Here is a 20,790-nt window from a genome sequence, read left to right as displayed (position 1 = left end):
TAAATGTTGATGTGTCTTTCATGCTACACAAGCAAGGATGACATGTAACTACAATTTCACACATGCAAGTAACTATACGTACCTATGGCATTAGCAAAACAAAACATCACATCATGAATCTCAAGTGCTCTCGTATTAAATCACTAAAAGAATATTCTAAAGTTCAATGACAAACAAATTATCAACTCATTAAATTCCTTTGATATACAACTCTCTCTCATGAAACGAAAACTAATGTGGCCACATGCATGCCTTTTAAGGAGCTATTCTCCAAAGGGAATTCGTTGATCAATGCAAGTCTCCACTTTCAAAGAGTTTGACACTCCAAAATGGAGAATATGTGCTTAATTTTGTCTTGTTTCTCACCTTGAGGCACACTTCGACTATACTCTAATTTGGACCTATGAAAAGAGTATTCATGGAAAACATTTTGAGCCAATATAAGACCTTCACCCTGGAGGATTTGCAAGTTTTTCCATGGTTTTTGTAGGTTCTTTTAATCATATTGTAGCCTCAATAATTCTACATTTTAAGTATTTAAAATCCTTTTCTCCAAAAGTTTGAAGGTGTCTTTTTCCAAGTTAACAATTTACGTGACACTAGACCTCGATATTTCATGAAAATTGAGAGACGAGCAGCCACTTTGACGCAATAGATTATTAGTCTTTCAATTTGCAAGCACACATAGACAATCTAATGCAAATACTACTTTGATGGGCACACTCATACTTCAATTGAAGGAGGCACTAAATACCAACTTGTGCAACTCAGCCTTTTGCAACAATTTCAAAGCTTCAAAACAAAAGATGGTCATCCAATGTTGATCCAATACAAGCTACAGCTTACAATTTACAATCACAAATTATATCAAAGATATGCAATTGACATATCATTGGCACAAGTATTCTACTATTTGTGGGGACTCTTAACATTAAACAGCCCTACAACTGTGCGTACTCTTCCAACCTTCAAAACCTCATTGCACAACACCAAGGATATCCAGCTGTGAGACCTTGAGACGATTTAGGTCAGTTAGGTACCAAGTGGTGCGCGCCCACTTTGCAATTTGTTAATGAATCAACGTGTTTATTCGTGGGTTGAGCATCTGCTCTCCTTTACACATTGGAAAGGAGGTGACTTGTGTGCCTATTGAACTGCTCAACTCCCTGCCCACTTTACAAAGTGATAGGCAAGGGTGCACTTTTTGCCATGTGCAACCAATCAAAGAATTTCATGTTCATTACTTTTCACCTTTTTGCAAAGTGCGACCTTTTGGTATGTAAATGTATCATGCTTTTGTCCATATCCTTTCCCAAAAAGTGCATGCCACACTTTGGGCAGGGGTTGAGCATCCATCACTCAATGTGTAATCATCATTATTTCACCTCCTCAGGCCATATATGCACAAACTTGCCCTTGAAAGATATCCATGCAGGTGTCTGCCTCTGCCCATGTTCAGACCACTCTGCAACTTACACAGTGTTCACTGGAAGCCAGTCACCTCCAGCATTGAACATGTTTGGACTTTTCATTGCCCAACCATTCCCTCAACAAGAGCAATCCCTTAAGGCAGGTCCTTTCTGACACATCACCTTGTTTTGTGTCTAGAATCAGCTTCTTGCAATAGCATGCTCATCTACATTCACCTGGTGTCACCCACTGCGCATTATCACAAGAGATGGTACATGATTGCTTCGGGCAAGCCGTAAAGAAAACCTAGCCTTGTGCAATAACTCACTAATATATGGTACACTCGATAGTTCAGATTTAGAAGCACTGCTGTATGGACTGTGTAATACCTGTTCTAACCTAAGTTTTTTTTAAAAGACATCACAAGATTTGCATGTGGATATATGCCTGTTCCAGTCCAACATTAGAAACACTAAATGAATAAACAACTAAATATCCCCATCCAAAGCATGGAAATGGCAGCAGACTGCATCAGCAGTGTTGTTGAGACCATGATCCTCATGATTATACAATTCTTAAGTGTTATCTGCAGTGATGTCTGTAATAATTCGAAAAGTCATGTTTTCAATTTCTTGGCAATTTCGCCAAGTGTGTCCTTCAATGAATGAAGTACATCGAGCTTTTCCTTCTCAGAATCCTTTGTAATCTGTAGCATCTCCTTTCCTATGCTAACTAATTCACACAGCAGTGAATGTATTGACCCTGGAGGTGGATTCTCCAGTTTATGATGGTCCCTATTTATGGAAGTCTTTTCAATATTTTCAATCATGCAGGCTTTCTCAATTATCTGAGGGATGAAAACTGCAGGTGAATGCGTAATGGTATTAGGCCCAGTGACATTCATTGGCTGCACTCCATCATCTATAGGAGTCGCTGCTGACTGTCTGCTACAGTCAACATCATCTGTTAGGCCCTTGGTGCACACACCATTGACTCTGTCCCCAAAGTAAGCATCTATCAAATTGTAGAATCTGCACCTTTCCAATCCATCCATACCAGAATTCTTTGAAAGTTTATCATCCTTATACTCTTTGTAAATTCGCCGCCACTTTTTCCTACAAGCTTCTGTATCCTTGTCAAAACCAGCACAGGTTCTAACCAGTGTGTTTGTCACCTCCTGCCAGAGGTCCAGCCTCCGACGTTTTTTGGGACACGAGAAAATATGCTGCATACCCCCTCTTGTATGAATCAGTTGAGATATCCATGCATCTTTCCATCGTGTGATACATTGTTTTTCATTAGAACCATCTCCATCATGACCATCCACATCCTGGGATATTGATCTTCTTTTTCTCCTCACTATGCATTTGTCTGCAGTCCTCTCTCCCTTAGGATGTGTTTCTAAGTGCCCAAGTAGTGAAACTGTGCCTTCCATGACTGTCACCATGTTCTGAGAACTGCCATTGGCAGCAGCAAGTGCCAAAACAGTTGCTGCCGGATTGTCCCCTTGGTTTTGTGGTGGGGAAAGAGCCATATGTTCAAAAGTACCAGAAGATGGCAAAACTGTTTGCTCACAAGCTGTCATCTGGATTACCTCTTCTGTCATGGGAAGGGAAGTGGGTTCCTGAGAGTGGGAACCCATCTGTAGCACTTGTTGTTGCTGGTTTTCCTGAGGAGGATTATCCAAGGACTCCGAGCTGCAAACACTTGAAATCTGTAAAGCAGTGCCTTGAGACTCGTGCATAAAGTTCTGCTGGCTCTCAAGATGAGGATCCTCCATTGGACCAGAGGTGGAGACAGGCTGAACTTGATCAGGAGGAGCTTCCAGTGTATCAGGAGGAGCCATCAGCAACTTTGCAGAAGTCTCTTCAAATTTTTCAGATTGCCCCTTTATAATCATAGTTTTCACATTTTCTGATGCAGTGCTCTGGAAAAACATCAGCCAACATAATTGGAAAAAAATCATTCTGATATTATGCTCACATAAAAACTACTGCAATTGCCTTATTCTATCTATCCATGCAATATCAAAATAACAGTGTGATTCACTGAAGAATCTATTTGACTGCTTAAACTGGAAGGTTTAGGGTCACGAACAACATTAGACTATAAAAGCTTTAAGATTGTACAGTTGAATCGTAAGCTTGATATGTGACATGCACAAACATAACTTCAGCAGCAGAAAAGCTGCAAAGATAAATAAATATGCAAAAACAATGTCAGACCCTCAAGAAACTGTCTTATATGGTTTCCATATATCCCCCTCCACCTAAACGTGCCTCTGCTGAAGAAGAGGCTCAACGCCAAGTACTATCAACTAGGACCTCCACTGGACAATGGCTGAGGAATATGTATGAACACCCATGTGTGAAGATAAGCATGTCAAACACTTGCACCTGACGGATCAAGTCATAGAGAAATCCCAAGCACATGTAACAATCATGTAAAACTTCTCATTACTATATAGTCCCAGAAACTTGTAGAATAGTTGTATACCCAGCTTGTAACGAAGGCCACTGAAGATCCATGTGAAACTGGAATCCTAATCTCCATGTCACTACACAAAGCCACCAAGAGAATATTTTCTGATTAAGCAGTATACACTTTGAGAGGCAAGGGTAGTGTCAATATCATTAGCCCTAGGAATCCAACATTAGGTTGTTACTACCTTCATCCCTGAAACATAGTTGCAAGCTTTGATCTGTCTTGCCGTCATTGATATGAGTCAACATGTCTTAGTTTTATCAGCACTCTGAAAGCTCAAGGAGGTGGAGCGAATATAAGGGTGCATCCCCCTAGCTAGGAGATGGACGTGTGAGCTGTGAACTGCCCCTTAAGCACTCAAACAGATGTATACCTTGCCTATCTAAAGGCACTAGATTAAGTGTGATCTTTGATTCTCTCTCAAGGTTGCTGAAATTAGGAGACGGTTGTGAGCTTCCCTTTGAGGGCTTAAATAAAGGTATACTTTGCCTATTTAAAGGCACTAGATTAATATTCTCTCTCTCTCTCTCTCTCTCTCTCTCTCTCTCTCTCTCTCACATAAGTGTATATTAATGTATGGAAATATTTGCATCAGGCCTTCAGGCCAACCAAAGAGAATGGTAACTACTCACATGAAGCCATCAAGCTATCAGAACATCCTACTACATGACTCTGAAAACTATCAAGCACCAAAACCACAGGAACAAATGAAGGGGATCATCAAGAGGGGCACAACAGGGGTGCAGTAAACAATATCCATGCACAGGGCAGCCACCTCGCCAATAATGAGGCCAGCTGAAATCATAGAAGGAATCTACCTTAAAAGAAAGCCTCTCACTCAACCCACATGGCCGTGGATACCTGAGGCCGAAAGCCGTTCAACTTGTTGAATGTTACAGCACCAGAGGCATGATCACTTTGTACTTCAAGACGGCTTTCTGATGATGCATGGACGATTGTGTCACAAAGCAGTTGAGGGCCAAGATGATGACTGAGAGTCATGCTCCTCCTCATGCGGATCATAGAGGTATTGATGCCACAGTTAAGGCAGTTGAGCACTTTTTTTATTGGCCAACTTTGAGGCATGATGTTGGGCAGTTTGCTAGGACGTGCATAGTATGCTAGAAAGTCAAGTATGATAGGAAAAATATGCCTGGTTTATCGCAGTCCTTGCCTATTCTTGATAGGCCTAGGCAAAGCATTGATATGGATTTTACATTTAAGCTTCCACATACATCTACAAGGAACAATGGAATATGGACTATCATATGCAAGTCCAATAAGTAGGCCCACTTCATTCCAGTAAGGAAAAAGATAAATGCTAATCATATGGCACGCCTTTTATGCAGCATGTATTTAAGTACTATGGTATGCCAAAGTCAATCATTAGTGATCATGACCCACAAATGACGAGTTGTTTTGAAAAGGAATGTTTGAAAATATGGGCACAATGCTGAAATTCTCTTCATTCTTTCATCCACAAACTGATGGTCAATCTAAGGAGGCTAACTCCATAGTTTTTTAGAACCTTTAAAGTGTTATGTATCATGCCACAAAGCGCAATGGAAATAGTATTCACCATTAGTTGAGTTTGCATACAATAACACGGTGCATAGTTCCATTGGTAAGACTCCTTTTGAGGTGGTAGAGGGTGGTAAGAAACTACCCCTTATTTTACACATAAAATGTACAACCTTTGAGGCTAATCGCTATATGGAGAGCATGGATGCAGCTTATCAAAAGGTTAAGTATACGCTTCAAAGATCACTAGATAAACAAAAGAAAGCAGCTTATCGTCATAGGCTTGCTTTGCACTTTGTAGAGAACGATTATGTGTTGCTACATTGATGAAGGGCAAAGAGAGATTACATCCAAAGTTGAGTATCCAATACTAGGGGCCATTTCAAGTGTTGGAGAGGATCAGTGATACATGTCATAGGTTGAAATTGCCTCCACACTGCTAGATACACAATGCCTTTCATGTGAGCTTGCTTAGGTCTTTTCATCATGATGTGCCAGAGGATGTATTCACTAAAATTCAACCTGAGGTTGAAGAGCTTGATGAGATACTCGTACCAAAGAAAATTTTGGAGCACAAAGAGCAGAAGATCAGAGGTAAGGTTTCCAAACAGTACTTGGTGAAGTTTCAGAACTATTCACCAATGGATGCCAAATGGATGGAGGAGGATGAGTTGACAGACCATCCTCAATTATTGCAGCTTTACCTTGATGCTTTCCAATTAGAGCCAACGTTAGATCGGGCTTAGTCAAGTTCAACATAACAGAGGTTCAAAATATTACCTAATGCTCGTGAGGGAGCTAGCGCCTCCAATCCTCAATGCTAGACAGCTCTAAATGTAGTGGATCTTAAATGTATTTAGTGTACATTCAAGGTACTATGGCTGACAGCATATTTGCTAGGAGATCACTATTCATTGTCCTAGACACTATGTTTGGTATGCATATGGTATGGTTTATTTTTGCAACTCTGAAACTATACATTTGCATCAAATAATGATCATCAGGGGCTGATTATTGAATGCTGGTTTTCAATGTATAGTAAAACCAGCCTTCCTTCTCGAATAGGGTGGTAAATAACCTAATTAAGGACTAATTACAGCAAGCATAAAATTGACGTAAATCGAAAATGCACACTTTACCACTTTAATCTTAGACATTGGACATACGGTTGGTGGCCCCAAAATTGGCGTCCCTTTCACTATTTATTTATCTTATACTGCAAATGGAAGGAGTACAACTGAGATCCTCTAATCTCCTCCGCTACTCCAAGTGTCTCTTGCTGGTCAAAATTGACTAGCAAGCCTCCAAACCAATTTACCCCTTGGTTTGCTTGGGCATTGGCCTTCACCCTGCTCCAAGAGAGACAAATTCAGCCCCAAATCTCATATTGGCTAGCTGGCCTCCTGAATCTCCTTGAAATTCCTCAATTTCAACTGCTGAATTCGAGTCCTAGGCCCTAAATTTTGAGCATGCATCCCAAGGTGGCTATCAAACCCTAATTTCTGCTATAAATTAGGATTTACAGCAAAGACTGACTAAAATCTCTTACTCTAATTGCTCAAACTGCTAGAAAATGCTGAGATAACTTGAGAGATAACTAGGAAATGAGAGAGAATGCTATAGAGAGAGAAATTTCAGAGTTTCATTGCCAGAAACGCTAAAAAGCTACTACTGCCCTGCTCAAACAATAGTAAAAGTTGTTACCTATAGCTTAGGACCACCAGAAAGACTATTGCCCCCTCATATATGCTGTCACACCAAAAGGACTTTGGGCTGTTGTCACCTGCTCTTAGAGGACTCCAAATTACTATCACATGTTGTAAGACTGATCCCTAATGGTTGGAAATCACATCAGCAATATCTCCTTGCTCTCTAACATTCTTTTCTCTCACAATGGCTACAATAGACTTCCACCATGCCTAAAAACGTTTTCTCCACTTACATAAGCAAGTTTTACTAAGTGGCAACCTTCGAATCCCATCTTGCAACATTATCCAGCTATTGATTTAATAATCATTCTGGTGCTCAGAAAATCAATTTCACCAGAGCCAATAATTAAATTGGCTAGGCAAATTTGTCTTCCAAGTATCTCTGAGTAGTTATTGACCTTTAGACTGGCATTGATTAATTAATTAATACCTAATTACAACTTTTGCCTTTGGCACCAACTGATATCCTGGGGTCTTGGGTCCCACACAATAAAACAATTAACTTGCACCTCACACGTGCAAGTCACATTAGCACATTTGATTGACTTTCAATGAAATGCTAAGCAAAGCAATAAAATTTTACGCCTTCGTGACATATGGTCATTAATTTTCAGTGGTATTCAGCTGATTTTATGGATAGCAACATATGTTATGATGCCATTGATGTTTCAGTCATGGTTTACGCCATAATATGGTTTAGTTCTGTCAAATTAATTGAGCTTATGATTAATGGATCCATCGCATGATAATTTGGCAATTTTTTAAGATTCTTTGCGAGTCTTATGTTATGTTATGTTGGCTAAAAAACCCAAGTTTTGGGGTGAGTGAAAAAAACGCGAGCTCTCCTACCCGTCACGTCGCGCGAGCTAACCCACCCGCCCCGTCTGATCGTTGTGCCCCACCAGAACAGCGCCATCACTTGCGTCACCCCCCCTCGCCATCGACGGGACCATCACCACTCCCCTCATCATCACCTATACCCCATCCTCTTCGCCTTCGCCAAGGCCTCCATCCCCAACTCCCTGCGCCACCGCCTGTGCCCTCGCGCCGCCTGCGCCCGCCCTGCCTCCCCCTGCGCCCGCCCTGCCCCCTCTGCCTGTGCCCACCTACCCCCCCTGCACTTGTCCCGCCCGTCCCAGCCCCCCCCCCCCCCCTCCGCCTATCTTTTCCTCCCCTCCAATCCCCCGCCCCCTGCGTACTGTCTTGCCGGGAGACCTAGCCCTTTGTCAAGCTATCACACCACCGCCATCGAAAACAGAAATCTCCCCCTTTACCATCGATAAATCCCCCCTCCAGTTGCTCCCTCCCCCATGCAGCAACTCCTCATCCAGTAGCACAGCAACGTGATAGGTAGGTTCTCCCAGAAGGGACGCGCAATGGAAACCTATGGTCAGACGCCGGCGCACTCAGCGAGTGCCCCCTAGTCAAACACCTTACACGTAGTCCTCTCTGAGGAGCAGCTCTTAGCCGTCCGAGCTAAAGAGCTGGAGCTAATGGAAATAGCGATTTATGGTCAGTAGGACATTCCCTAGCCAAGGCCCAGCTTCGGGACTTGCTTCACTCCACGCTGCGCATCGGCACAGCGCAGATCATGGAGGCGGTCCTATTGGGCCAAGGGATCTTCATGGTCCGGCTCAGCTCGGCAGACGCAGCTCGCGAGCTACTCGCCAGTTCACCATATGTATCCACGAAGGGGATCATATGCATGGTCCCTTGGTACAGTGGCTTTACTGTGGAGGCATTTGCACTCCACAATAGGTTTCTTCGGCACCTGGTCACCCTTCTTTTCCCCAGCCTGGCGATTGAGTATCGCCAATCAGTGGAAGACTTTGGACAACTCTTCAGCACTATCCTTCCCGCGTCTTTCACAGATACAGTGACAGAAGCAGGAGTCCCAAAGGTACGGTGGCAATGAAAGAGGTCAAGAATATCCCACAGTTCCTAGAGATTGAGGCAGGCGAGCACTCCTTTAGGCAACATGTCATTGTGACTGGGCAACCAGGGCAGTGCCTGCGCTGTCACGACTTTGGCATCAGGCAACAGTTTGTACGCGTTTCAGAGCCAAGGCGGCTCCGCCCACAGGTCCGCAGGTGGACACTGGTGGTTTCACACGGGTCCAGAGACGACAGAGAGGGAGACGACAAGGGGGGGCAGTGTCAGCTCCTCAGACCTAGCCTCGTCAGCAGGGTGTTGGTAGGCGAGCGTCCCCCTCTCGGCAGAGCACTCCACAAACCCCCCCTGTCCGCCCCACCCGACAAGACCGCAATCCCCCACATTCTCCACCCGTGCCACAGACTGCCTCGCCTGAGTGCCCACAGGCCCCTTACCCAAAACCCCCCCCCCCAACATCCCATGCCCCCCCTCCCCCCACTAACCTTGGCCCACAGCCCCACCTTGCTAGGGCCACCACCCCCTCCCCACATCCACCATGCATCTCTAGCCATCCCACCATCCCTCGATCCTCTTCCCCCCCCCCCATTACCCCCCCTACTGAGCACCCCCCTGACCCGCACCCAGGTCAGGTGAGCCCCCCCAAGACCCACAACCCCACCTCCCACAGGAGGTGATGAGCCACACACACCTACCTCCTCCGCGCACCAGCAGTCTTCCCCCTCCCACACAGCCACCAGCTCATCCACCCCTACCACCCGCCACACTTTCCTGAGACAAGCACAGTTGTTGCCACAAGAGTTCTTCCGCAGTGGCCCATGGTCCTACCTGCGAGTTGCGAAGCGCAGAGAGTTCCCACTGCCTCTAGAGATGGGGATCTTCGTGGTTCGTAAGTCAAGGAGGAGCAAGGTTCACCTACTGGTTCACCTACTAGCACCACCGGATGGACCAAACTACGCCTTTTTTCTTCAGTCATCTTACTCAGAGAAGTGGACGACTACATAGATTGAGGAGGAGTTGAAGAGTCAGGTGGCGGATCACATCTCCCAGTGGATAGGTGATGAAGGGTTAGCATTGTTTGCACAACAGTGGCCAGGTTACATGATGGGCATCAACTGGTGGGCTGGCGCCGAGGTCCCACACTTGAGCATTATCTTTCGAGCCCCTCCACAATGGAGAGCTCCGAGGGACGTGATCAAGTGGCCCCCGGCACAAGCAGCCCGCTTCTACCAGTGTACTGAGTCGCAATTTTCAACATGGCTGATAGATGCATTGATAGTGCCACCTGGAGCATCTATCACCCCTATGGTCCAGCTAAGGGCCACCATGGGGGACTGGAGTTCACCATCCAGACCGACGGCAAAGCGCACTTGCATGCCTCACAGTCTCTCCTCCTCATCTGCAGCATCCACAACGAACAGATGTCTGTTTGGTCAGTCACAGGTCTCCCCATAAGCTTACATCTTGCATCCTAAAATGTGAAAAGTGTCCACTACAATGGGGCACATGGCTCCAGGAAGTTGATTGTTCGACAAGAGTTGCAGTTTGCCTTGCCGTACGGATCGACATCTTGCTTCTGCAAGAGCATAAGCTCACCCTCGCCCAGGCTCTGTGGGTTGGGAAGGTACTTCCGGGCAGCTCGCACACTTACTGGGAGCACGCCATAGGTGCCCACGGCAGGAGTGGAGACGTATGCACCTCTATTGGCCCGAGTCTCACCACTTGTGTATGAGACCACGGGACGATAGTGGCAGGAAGGGTTCTATGGATCAGACTGGATATTGGGAACTCATGTATTGGAGTCCTCAATGTCTATGCCCCTACGGAGGTTAGGGTACGCAACAGGTTCTGGGTGGAGATTGCAACTGGACTCCCAAAGGTGGACTCCTGGATTGTTGGAGGAGACTTCAACAACCTGGAGGCTTTGGAGGACCAGCAGGACAGAGGAAGAAACTACCAGGGCATGGCTGGGGAGGATCAGGAGGCATGGGAGGTCTCTTTGCTCGCAGTCAGAGCACGTGATGCCTGGAAAGACCCTGCCTTCCACAGGAGGGACAGGTCGTTGGACTTCTCCTGGGGATACAGGCGGCTAGGTGGAGCCCTGCTGGAGTGGTTGGACAGGTTTTATGTGGGAGAGTGGGGAGGCTCTCGTGGAGGCCAGATTGAGCAGTTGGCAGGCACCACGTTATCCGCTGCCCGGTTCTCTTGGCACTTGACCCCCCAGCATCCGCCCTAGATACACGATCCTGTTAGATCCCTGACTCGATCTATACGAGGGAGGAGGTGTCGAGACAAATAGAGTAGATTTGGACCAGAGAGTGGGACAGGAGGGATTTGATAGTAGAGGAGGTTGCAGAGATCCTAGCCGAGTCAAGTAGAATCTCCCAAGAGACAGCCATACAGGCAAGGCAACAATGTTGGGAGGAGGAGAAAGCATTCCGGCAGGACCTTGCAGCTACGCAGAGATTATTACAGGAGACACCAAGGGATCCCACCCTCCACGCACAGGAGGTGCGCGTGCGTGCAGCCATTGCTGGCCTAGAGGACAGGTGCTCGGAGTTCTCTTTCTGCACCTCAACAGCCTTTTGGGTGCGGAAGGGGGACACGATGTGCAAGGAGTTCTTCCAGGTGCACCAGCCCCGCACCGCAAGAGAGCAGATACGTAGCCTGCGAGATCAGTATGGGAGGACCCGTTCTAGCCCTGATGAGGTAATGGAGATTGCCACCGACTATTACACACACCTTTTCTAGCAAGAGACAGCTTCAGCTAGAGGACAGAGATGCAAACAGCAGGTATGGGATCACATCCCATCCCTCGTCACAAAGGAGATAGGACACTCCCTCCTAGCCCCCTTCACAGAGAAGGAACTAGAGGAGGCTTTCCATACACAGGATGGGCAGAAATGCCGGGGAGAGGATGGCCTCTCTAAGGCTTTCTTCACTATCTATTGGGAAGTGGTGAAGGACCCCCTACTGAGGGCTTTCCAGGAGATCTTCACCTCAGGACAAATGCCAAGGAATCTCTCGACAGACCTTATTAGTCTTCTCCCCAAAGGGGGAGACCGGTTGGAGCTCTCCCAGTGGAGACCGATCACTTTATTGTCAGTGGTCTATAAGGCACTGGCAAAGATGATTGGTAGGCGATTACGCCCTGTGCTTCCAGATATCATTCATGACACACAGACAAGCTTTGTCCAGGATAGGAGCATCCTAGACAATGTATTCACATTCTTTGAGGCAACAGAGTGGGCTTAGCAGAGTGGGCAGAGACTAGCAGTATTACTCTTGGATTTCGAGAAAGCTTATGACAGGGTGGACTAGGATTTCCTAGAGGGCACCATGGTGAAGTTGGGATTCCCCCACGCTTGGATTTGCGGGGTCTCCGGCTTGTACAGATCAGCCACCAGCAGGGTTCTCATAGGTGGAAGGCGAGGGGAGGAGTTTCGGTTGGAGAGATTGGTTCGACAAGGCTGTCCCCTGGCCCCATACCTGTTCCTACTCTTCGCAGAGGCGATGTCTCACTTCCTCAGGTCACGTGTGAGTGGATTACGCGGCCTTCAACTTCCAGTGAGAGAGGAGACTGAGTTGTTAGACTCAGAGTACGCAGATGACACAGGTCTCTACATAGAGGACGATGAGGTGATGCTGGAGAGAATGAGGCTGGCTCTTGACGTGTTCTGCGTTGCAGCGGGAGCGAAAATCAATTGGCGAAAGTCGGTTGGTTTCCTCACAGACCCGGACTCCAGCACAGAGTGGGGCGTCCACCTGGGATTTAGATGGGTGAGCAAAGGGCAGACCGTCCGATACCTAGGGTTCCAGGTGGGACTCGACATCACTCCTGCCTAGTAGTTTCTTCCTGTCCTTGATTCTATTCGGAGGAAACTGACCTACTAGAGCACGATTCGCCTCTCACTAGCCAATGGAGTCCTAGTGGTTAACCAGGTCCTAGCGACGGCCTGGTACACCACCTTGTGGTGGTGCTTCTCCTCATCGTGCGTAGGGCAGCTTCGCCGCCTAGTGCGGAATTTCCTTTATTCTGGGTCTGATGGCTCCAGGGACTCCATGGCCAAGGTGGCGTGGGCAACCATTATACGACATCGATCAGAGGGAGAGCTTGGGATCATAGACCTAGAGTATCAGAGTATGGCGCTCTTGGGAAGCTAGTTGTCCGCGGTCTCACACCAGGCGGGCAGACCTGGAAGGTCTTACTGCAAGAGGGCCTTGAGGATTGTAAACTGAGGCTTGGCGGTGAGTGAAAGCCATCCCTGAGATGGATCTTCACATCAGCCCAAATCACCCCCCCCAAAAAACCTTTCCTTCGCAGCCTACTCCGCGTGTGGCAGGGCCTCCGTAAGGCCCTAATCCAGAGCCCCCCAGGTTGCCAGGAGGAAATAGACCTTCAGCCGGTGATCTGGAACCTCCAGGTCAAAGATCGGGAAGGGGCATAGTTAGGTGAGCGCCCCCACATCCAGTGGACTGGGTGGGAGGCCGGCCCAGCTCGTTCCATCAGGACATGGCGGGAGGTGTACAGGATGGCGGAGAAGGAGGTGCTGCAGCTAGTATCAGGTTGCTCGAGAGGAGTGGAGTTGAGGAGAAGAGAGATAGACGCAGCAATACCTTCGGAGTGGCTTGCCCCCCCGATACGAGAGCCGATAGAACCCAGGGAGGTATGGGCAGCTAGGTTCTCTCCAGCAGGCACCCCCCTTCAGGTGGCAGGTAGAGTGGGTGGCACCCCACAGGGGACCTTCTTCGCTGTTCAGGAGGGGGGACATCTGGCCCTTGACAAAGGGCATCAGGATGAGGGGATGGCCACCCTTTCGTGGAGGAGGATTCGGGTGGTGGGTCTTCAGGGGAAGACTTGGCGACTGGACCCCTATGTTTTCTGGAAGGAGCTCAAGGAGTGGCGCCTTTGGATCTGGGAGGGCAGACCACTTGATGAGCTGGAGTGGGATCTAGGAGAGTGGCTATGGCCGGCCTCTGCAGTCACCAAAAAGCCACCCAGGTTCCTAGAGTACACTGCCAAGATTGGCAGACATGTACTGATGCAGGAGGATATGGGCTGGGCACCGTCACGCAGCAAGCACTAGGCAGAGCACAGCATCACAGAGCCCTTCCGACGGACCTTCTGGCACCGCCTATGGGATAGCTAGAGGCTAAGGAGGGTGTCGTATTTTTTATGGCTGGTGGCACATGGAGGCTTGGCGGTGGGAAGCTGGCTTGCCCAAATGCAGGAGGGAGGTTGTAAGCGCTGCACACAGCAACCTCTGGAAACCCCAAAGCACTGCCTTTGGCCTTGTGAGGAGGCGCAGCTCGTGTGGAGAGGAGCATGCTGTATCCTTCGACGTATAGCACCTAGCCTTGGGTGTATCTCATGGGAAGCTTTCTGTTGGCAAGCAGTCAGCCAGGGCCGTCACCTTTTGTATGAGGCCGAGATGCAAGACACGATATTCATAATCGAGGCAGGGTCATGCGCAGTGGTCGGTCTGGAGGCTCTACCCATTCGCCAAGTACTGGAGCCCACAGCAGACCGCTCGGAGGTATGGGAGATCATAGGGAGTCTTACTGGATGGCATATTTGGAAGACGCGATGCCAGGTGGCTTTCGGCGGAGAGAGACTTTCAGCACATGCAACCTTAGCAGAGCTATGGACCTCCATCATCCATTCCCTCCGCGGCCGATGGGATCAAGTGCAGGGCGAGTCCAGAGCTCGTCAGGAGCTCCGTGATCACTTCATACGTACCTGGGGCGGCCAGGGTCTGTTCTTTGTGATGCAGGCAGACAGCCCCATTTGGCGATATACCCCCCCCCCCCCCCCCATGGCTTCTTACCCCCATCCCCCCTAGACTGCCTTGAGAGACTTGTATACATGATGTACTGGTGACTTTGCTTCAACTCCAGCTAGTCTGTTGAGCATGAGCACTCTGTTGTAATCAACTTTTTGAGTAATATAATCAGCCACATTTTACTTGAAAAAAAAAAATGTTATGTTGACTAGAAATTTTCAACCTGTCCTAGGCATATAGAATGATTACGCAATGTTGTGTTGACTATGATGCCTTGTGGAAATTTCAGTGCAGTACTTTGCTTTTATTGCATTTAACAATGCAATCGAGGACGATTACAAGGATTTTAAGAGGCCGGGCTATCACGAGGACATGTACTTTTGCAAGCCTCACTTAACATATGGATTAATTTTTAATCATATGTTTAATTAAATGTTCCACATGTGAGGTGCAACTAAGGTTAGTGCAAATTAATAAGTCTGAAACCCAAGGGAATTAGCGGAGATGTCAAAGGCAAAAATTACAATTAGCGAAACCCAAGGGAATTGCACAGATACTAGGTGGTATCTAGTGCTAATTATTGGCCTAAGTCATTTATTTGGCGACAAGTTTTAATTGGTGGCATTAGAGATGTGGCATTTAATAGTACTTAATCCCAATTTGATGGTCAAAAATGGTACAAGGATACTCCGAAGATGAAGTGGCCTATCCAATTTAATTACTAGCTGGTGTGTGACTATTGTTCTAGGCACCAAAATAATTATTATATTAATTTTCAGTCATTTTAGACTGAAATTTAATATAAGAATGTTGATAATGCTTGAAAATTATTTGGAAAGCTTGCCACTTGTTAACTTTTTAAAAGGGACACTAGGAAAAACGTAGGGAAGGGTGGGAGAGCAAAAACGAAGGCTTAGAGAGAGAGAGAGAGAGAGAATACTCGTTCTTGCTGGAAACACATCATGAGGAGTTGGAGCAGCGATCGTGAGCTGAGTTTCCACCATTACCAACAAGCGTTTGCAAATTTGGAGCAACCAACAGCTACATGAGATCCTAGACAACTCACGACCACCCCAAGGTGAAGCTGTCAGCAAATTTTTGGGTCTCGAAGTGCAAGCTGCAGCATTTATTGCTGTTGAGACAAGGCAATAGCTGCATTTGACTGATTTTCAATCATTTCTCTCACGACAAAATGCTGAATTTTCTCTCCTCAACATTCTTTCTCATTCCCTAACCATTTCACAACCTTGCTTCAAAGATCTCAGCATTTGGACCCTTGAAAGCTGAGGAATTTCAATTTTGTCTACTGTAAACCATAATTTATAGCAAAAATTAGGCTTTAGCAGCTACCTTCGGAAGCATGCCAAACATTGAAGACTCTAAAACCAGCCTTCCTTCTTGGAAAGGGCGGTAATTCCCTAATTAAGCACTTACCTATAGCAATCAGAAACAAATATAGATTGAAATGCACAAATTACCTTAATAATCTCGCACATTGGACACCCTGTTGGCCCCAAAACTAGCACCCCTTTCAGTATTTCTTTAACTTGATTGCTAATGGAATGAGTACAAGTTCAGATACACAATCTCCTTTGTTGTTCCAAAAAGCCTCTTTGTTGTAGCAACAATCAGCAATCGATTCGGGCCGATTGCCCCCCCTTGATTTTTCACCCAAAACTTACACAAATGGAACCACCAACTCACCAAATGCTGCCCCAATTTACAATGAATGGGCTGGCATCTGAATTCCCTAACAACTACACAAATTTCAAGTGCTGGATTCAATGTAAGATGTCTTCACCAATTGGCACGGATCCCAAGGTGGCTATCAAACCCTAATTTTGTGCAAAAATTAGAGTTTATAGTTGAGATCTCTCTAATGTCCACCAAATCTGGATGAGATCTAATCAAAATGGCTAAGAAATGTTGAGATTTCTTGAGAATGTGTTGGAGTGTCAGAGTGAAGCAATGCAGAAGCGAATGACCGTGACAAAGAGGGAACAGAGAGAGAAGAGAGAGAGAGAGAAAAAAAGAGAGTGAAACGCAAAAAATCTGCAGTGAAGAATGTTGTATAAGGTTGCAGAATTATACACAGGTGCAGAGAAAATATCTGCGTATGTCTCCACCTTGAGGATTTCAATCTCCATCAGCCCCGAGAGTAATCTCCATCACCAGTAGGCTGAAATCTGTCAAATACAATGTACAAAAGTGTTGGAAACTCAACCTTAAAAAGGCTGAAAATAATAGCCTGAAAATAACCTGAAATAATCAGGTCGGTTGCATTAAATGCAGCCGGTCGGCCGGACAATCCGACTGCTGCCACGTGGCACTGTTGACGTGGCATAGGGAATGACTCTCAACACCCCCTCTCAAATCCTAGACAAGGCAACAGATGAAGGGACCTAGAATGTCAATGAAGTAAAGCCTGGGTAAGTGCCTTCGTAAACAGATTTGCAAGATAGTCTTCAGTCTTACAGTATTCCACATCAATGGTCGCATCCAAATGCTTCTCCCTGATGAAGGATACTGGGTCTCTATGTGCTTCGTCCGGGCATGGAATACAGGATTCCGTGCCAAGGCAATGCAACTCTCACTGTCGCACCGCAAAATAGTAGGACGTGTCTGGGGACAGCCAAGCTCCTCCAACAACCGCTGAAGGACACAGTCTCACATGTGGTAGAAGACGTAGCCCGATACTTTGTCTCAATCAAAGATAGGGCTACCATGGACTGCTTCTTGCTACTCGAAGAGATAGCACCAGCACCCAAGGTGAAACAATAACCTACAGTAGACCGCCTGTGATCCACATCGCCAACCCAATCTGAACCACTCCAACCTACAAGAACAAGATCAGAAGCACCTGTATCTGCTGGATAAGAAATCCCGAGATCGGAGGTCCCCCTCAAAAACCAAAGTATCCTCAAAGCAGCCTGCCAATGCACCTGCTAAGGTGTCCTCATGAACCCAGCCAAAAGACCTACAACAAAACATAGATCAACCCGTGTGTTGAGAAGCCAAATCAATGATCCAATCAGCTGACGGTAGCGAGTAGCATCTGCCAAAGGAGAATATGCATGTGAAGTGGCCTTCCACTTCTGATCCATAAGAGTAGAAATGGACCAACAATCCTCCATCTCAAAAGTCACCAAGAGCTCCTGTACATATCTCTACTGAGAGATGAAAATCCCTCTCTGAGACTGATAAATCTCGTGGCCCAAAAAGAAATGGAAAAGTCCTAAATCCATCATCTCGAACTTCTAATGTAGGGCTGCCTTTGTCTCTTCGACCTTCTGGGCATGATCACCTGTAACAATCAAGTCATCAACATACAAAACAAACAACACACGACCACCCTCGGAAGTGTGCACGTAAAGTTGCAGATCGGCCCTAGAGTGCCAATATCCCAACTTGGCCTAGAGAAGCAAATCAATCTTCTCGTTCCAAGCACGCGGAGCCTACTTCAAGCCATACAAGGCATTCTTCAACCTTTAGACCTTCCCATCGGAGGAGCTGAAGCCAAGAGGCTGCTCTACATAGATCTCGTCCTTCTAATCACCATTCAAGAAGGCCGACTTCACATCCAACTGAAAAACAGGTCATCTCCTATGACCAGCCAAGGCAAGAATAGCACCAATAGTCGCCATGCGAGCAGTGGGGACAAAAGTATCATGGAAATCAACACCTGGGCACTGTGCAAAACCTTTAGCAACAAGGCGAGCCTTGTGCTTGTCCAAAGAGCCATCACTATGGTACTTGGTCTTGAAGACCCATTTGACACCAATCACCTTCTTATGAGAGGGACAAGGCACAACAGACCAAGTGCCATTCCGCTCAATAGCCTCCAACTCGGCTTCCATCGCCTTTAGATTGTAAAGCCTCTTTCATTGATGTAGGCTCTCTATCCTACATAATACGGGACATCAAACAGTAGTCAGAGCAAACAAGCTCCATAGTATGTGCCTAGTGCCGCCGTGACCTCCGCGGTCCATCCTACAATTGCCACTCCTTAGGGACCCCCTCAATCCCTAAATCTCGGAGCATGTCATGCGCACAACGAGAAGGAGGCCGAATCTCGCCTCAATGCTCTCCATCTACTTAAGTTTCTGGAAGGTCCACCTGCAATGGGGGACCAATCGGTGAATCCAGTGGCTGGGTAGTAGGCTCCTCATCCAAAGAAGAATCCTCAAGAGACACAGGCTTAAGAGGAACAATCGCTGGGGCCCAACTACCACCTGGATCTCCAAGTACAGGGTTCTCCAAGTACAAGGTGATCCTCACCCCCCTCTGGGGTTGGAACCTCCACGAACCGAACATCATGGCTCGTGTAGACATCCCACTTAACAAGATCATACAATCGGTAGCCTTGAGATTACAAGCTATAGCCCACAAACACGTCTTCTGGAAGCCGCTTCAAATTCGTCACACTGTATCTTCGGGATGTGAACATAAGCATCACACCCAAAAACCCTGAAATAAGAAACATCAAGCTTGGATCCAAAGTACGCCTCAAAAGGTGTCATATCAACAACGGAAGTAGGAGAATGATTAAGAATGTGAACTGAAGTAGCCACAACCTCAGTCCATAGACACTGAGGTGTCTGACGATGCTCCATTATAGTACGAACCATCTCGATCACACTGCGATTCTTTTGCTCCAAAATGCCATTCTCCTGAGGGGTGTTTGTATTGGCAAACTCCTGGTGTATGCCATGATCTGCACAAAACCGGGTAAACTCATTAGAAACAAATTCTCCTTCCTTATCAGATCGTAAGGTCTTCAGCTTCTGCCCTGATCAATTCTCCTCAAAGAGCAACCAATCCTTGAAGTTGGAGAAAGCCTTTGACTTCAGCTTTAAGAAATAGGCCCATGTCATCCTACTCTAATCATCTACAATGAGAATGAAATACAAACTCCCTCGAAGGGATTCCGTCCTCATTGGTCCACAAAGATCAATGGAAACAAGCTCCAAGGGTGCTGAAGACCGTCTCGAAGCTTTACTGGGAACAACATCACAAGTTTGCTTCCCACATATGCAGGATACACAAGGCTGCTTACTCACCACAATATTTGGCAAACCTCAAACAAACTGGTCCTTAGACGCCTTCCGAAGGTATTCATAATTGAGGTGACCAAACTAAGTATGCCAAAGCTCGGACTGTGTTTGAGAGGTAATAAGAAGAGAAGTCAAGGCAGAAGAAGACCGCAACTTGTAGACTCCATTTTCCTCATAACCTGAAGAAAGAACCACTCTCCATCCTCAATCAAGAATCCGAAAAGAATCCACATCAAATTCGACCAAGAGGTCGAGTGCACAAATCTTGTGTCCCGAGAGAAGATGATACCCCAATGTCGGCATATAGAGTACCTCAGAAGCATGGGCACCACCACACCCATCTAGAATAAGATGCATGTTGCCACATCCCTGAATAGAAATAGACAAACTATCTCCAATAAGAATCTGACCATGAGAAGGCCACAAATGAGTAACGCCTGTTGAATAAGGAGTCATGTGCCTAAAGGCACCACTATCAACAATCCATTCCCAAGTAAATGGAGCACTCAATGCAGCATCAGAAGCCAAAATAGTCGAATTCTCAACCACCTCCAAATGGAGGAAAGCAGTTGATGAGGGAGTAGCCACCGCTCCGGAATCCTTTGAAGATTTCTCCTTCTCTTTCTCCTTTTTCTCCTTGTCAAGGCAATCCTTCTTTTAGTGACCTGTTTTTCCACAAATGTAGCAAATAGACTCCTTGTCTTTGTCCTTAGATTTTTCTTCCTTCTTCTTTGGTCCTTCCCCTTCTTGTGAGAAGATTGACCAACCAAAGCTTCAAACTTCGAAGCATTGGTTCCTTTCACTTGCTCCTCTTGGTCCAAGACCATAGGAACCAACTCTTCCCACCGAAAAGTCTCAAACCGCCCTGAAGCAATCAACGTGGAATAAAAACCACTGAAGTGAGGCGGTAACTGTGAAAGAAGAGTTGTCGCCATGTCT

At 46.6% G+C, this 20,790-nt stretch overlaps 1 protein-coding gene across 4 annotated transcripts in view; it reads right to left on the bottom strand.

Moving 5' to 3' along the window:
- Positions 1 to 796: 796 nt before the first annotated feature.
- LOC148030284 (uncharacterized) overlaps positions 797 to 20,790 on the bottom strand; it is a 55,572-nt gene continuing 35,578 nt past the window's right edge. Inside the window, exons 1-3 of one of the 4 annotated variants that reach the window (XM_087686565.1) lie at positions 4,079 to 4,373; positions 3,907 to 3,967; positions 798 to 3,337 (exon numbers count right to left, since the gene is read on the bottom strand). In XM_087686565.1, coding sequence (XP_087542691.1) covers positions 2,027 to 3,337; positions 3,907 to 3,963 — 1,368 coding nt within the window. In that variant the 5' untranslated portion in view covers positions 3,964 to 3,967; positions 4,079 to 4,373 and the 3' untranslated portion in view covers positions 798 to 2,026. Of the gene's footprint in view, positions 3,338 to 3,906; positions 3,979 to 4,078; positions 4,374 to 20,790 lie in introns of those variants that run through there. The other 3 variants (XM_087686566.1, XM_087686564.1, XM_087686567.1) reach the window with 3 other exon arrangements.

This window comes from Lygodium microphyllum, chromosome 10 (genome assembly GCF_053477565.2).
Source record: "Lygodium microphyllum isolate KBCC chromosome 10, Lygodium_microphyllum_v1.1.10, whole genome shotgun sequence".
In the NCBI taxonomy this organism is placed as follows: Eukaryota; Viridiplantae; Streptophyta; class Polypodiopsida; order Schizaeales; family Lygodiaceae; genus Lygodium; species Lygodium microphyllum.
This window is presented reverse-complemented; position numbering and strand designations above follow the sequence as displayed.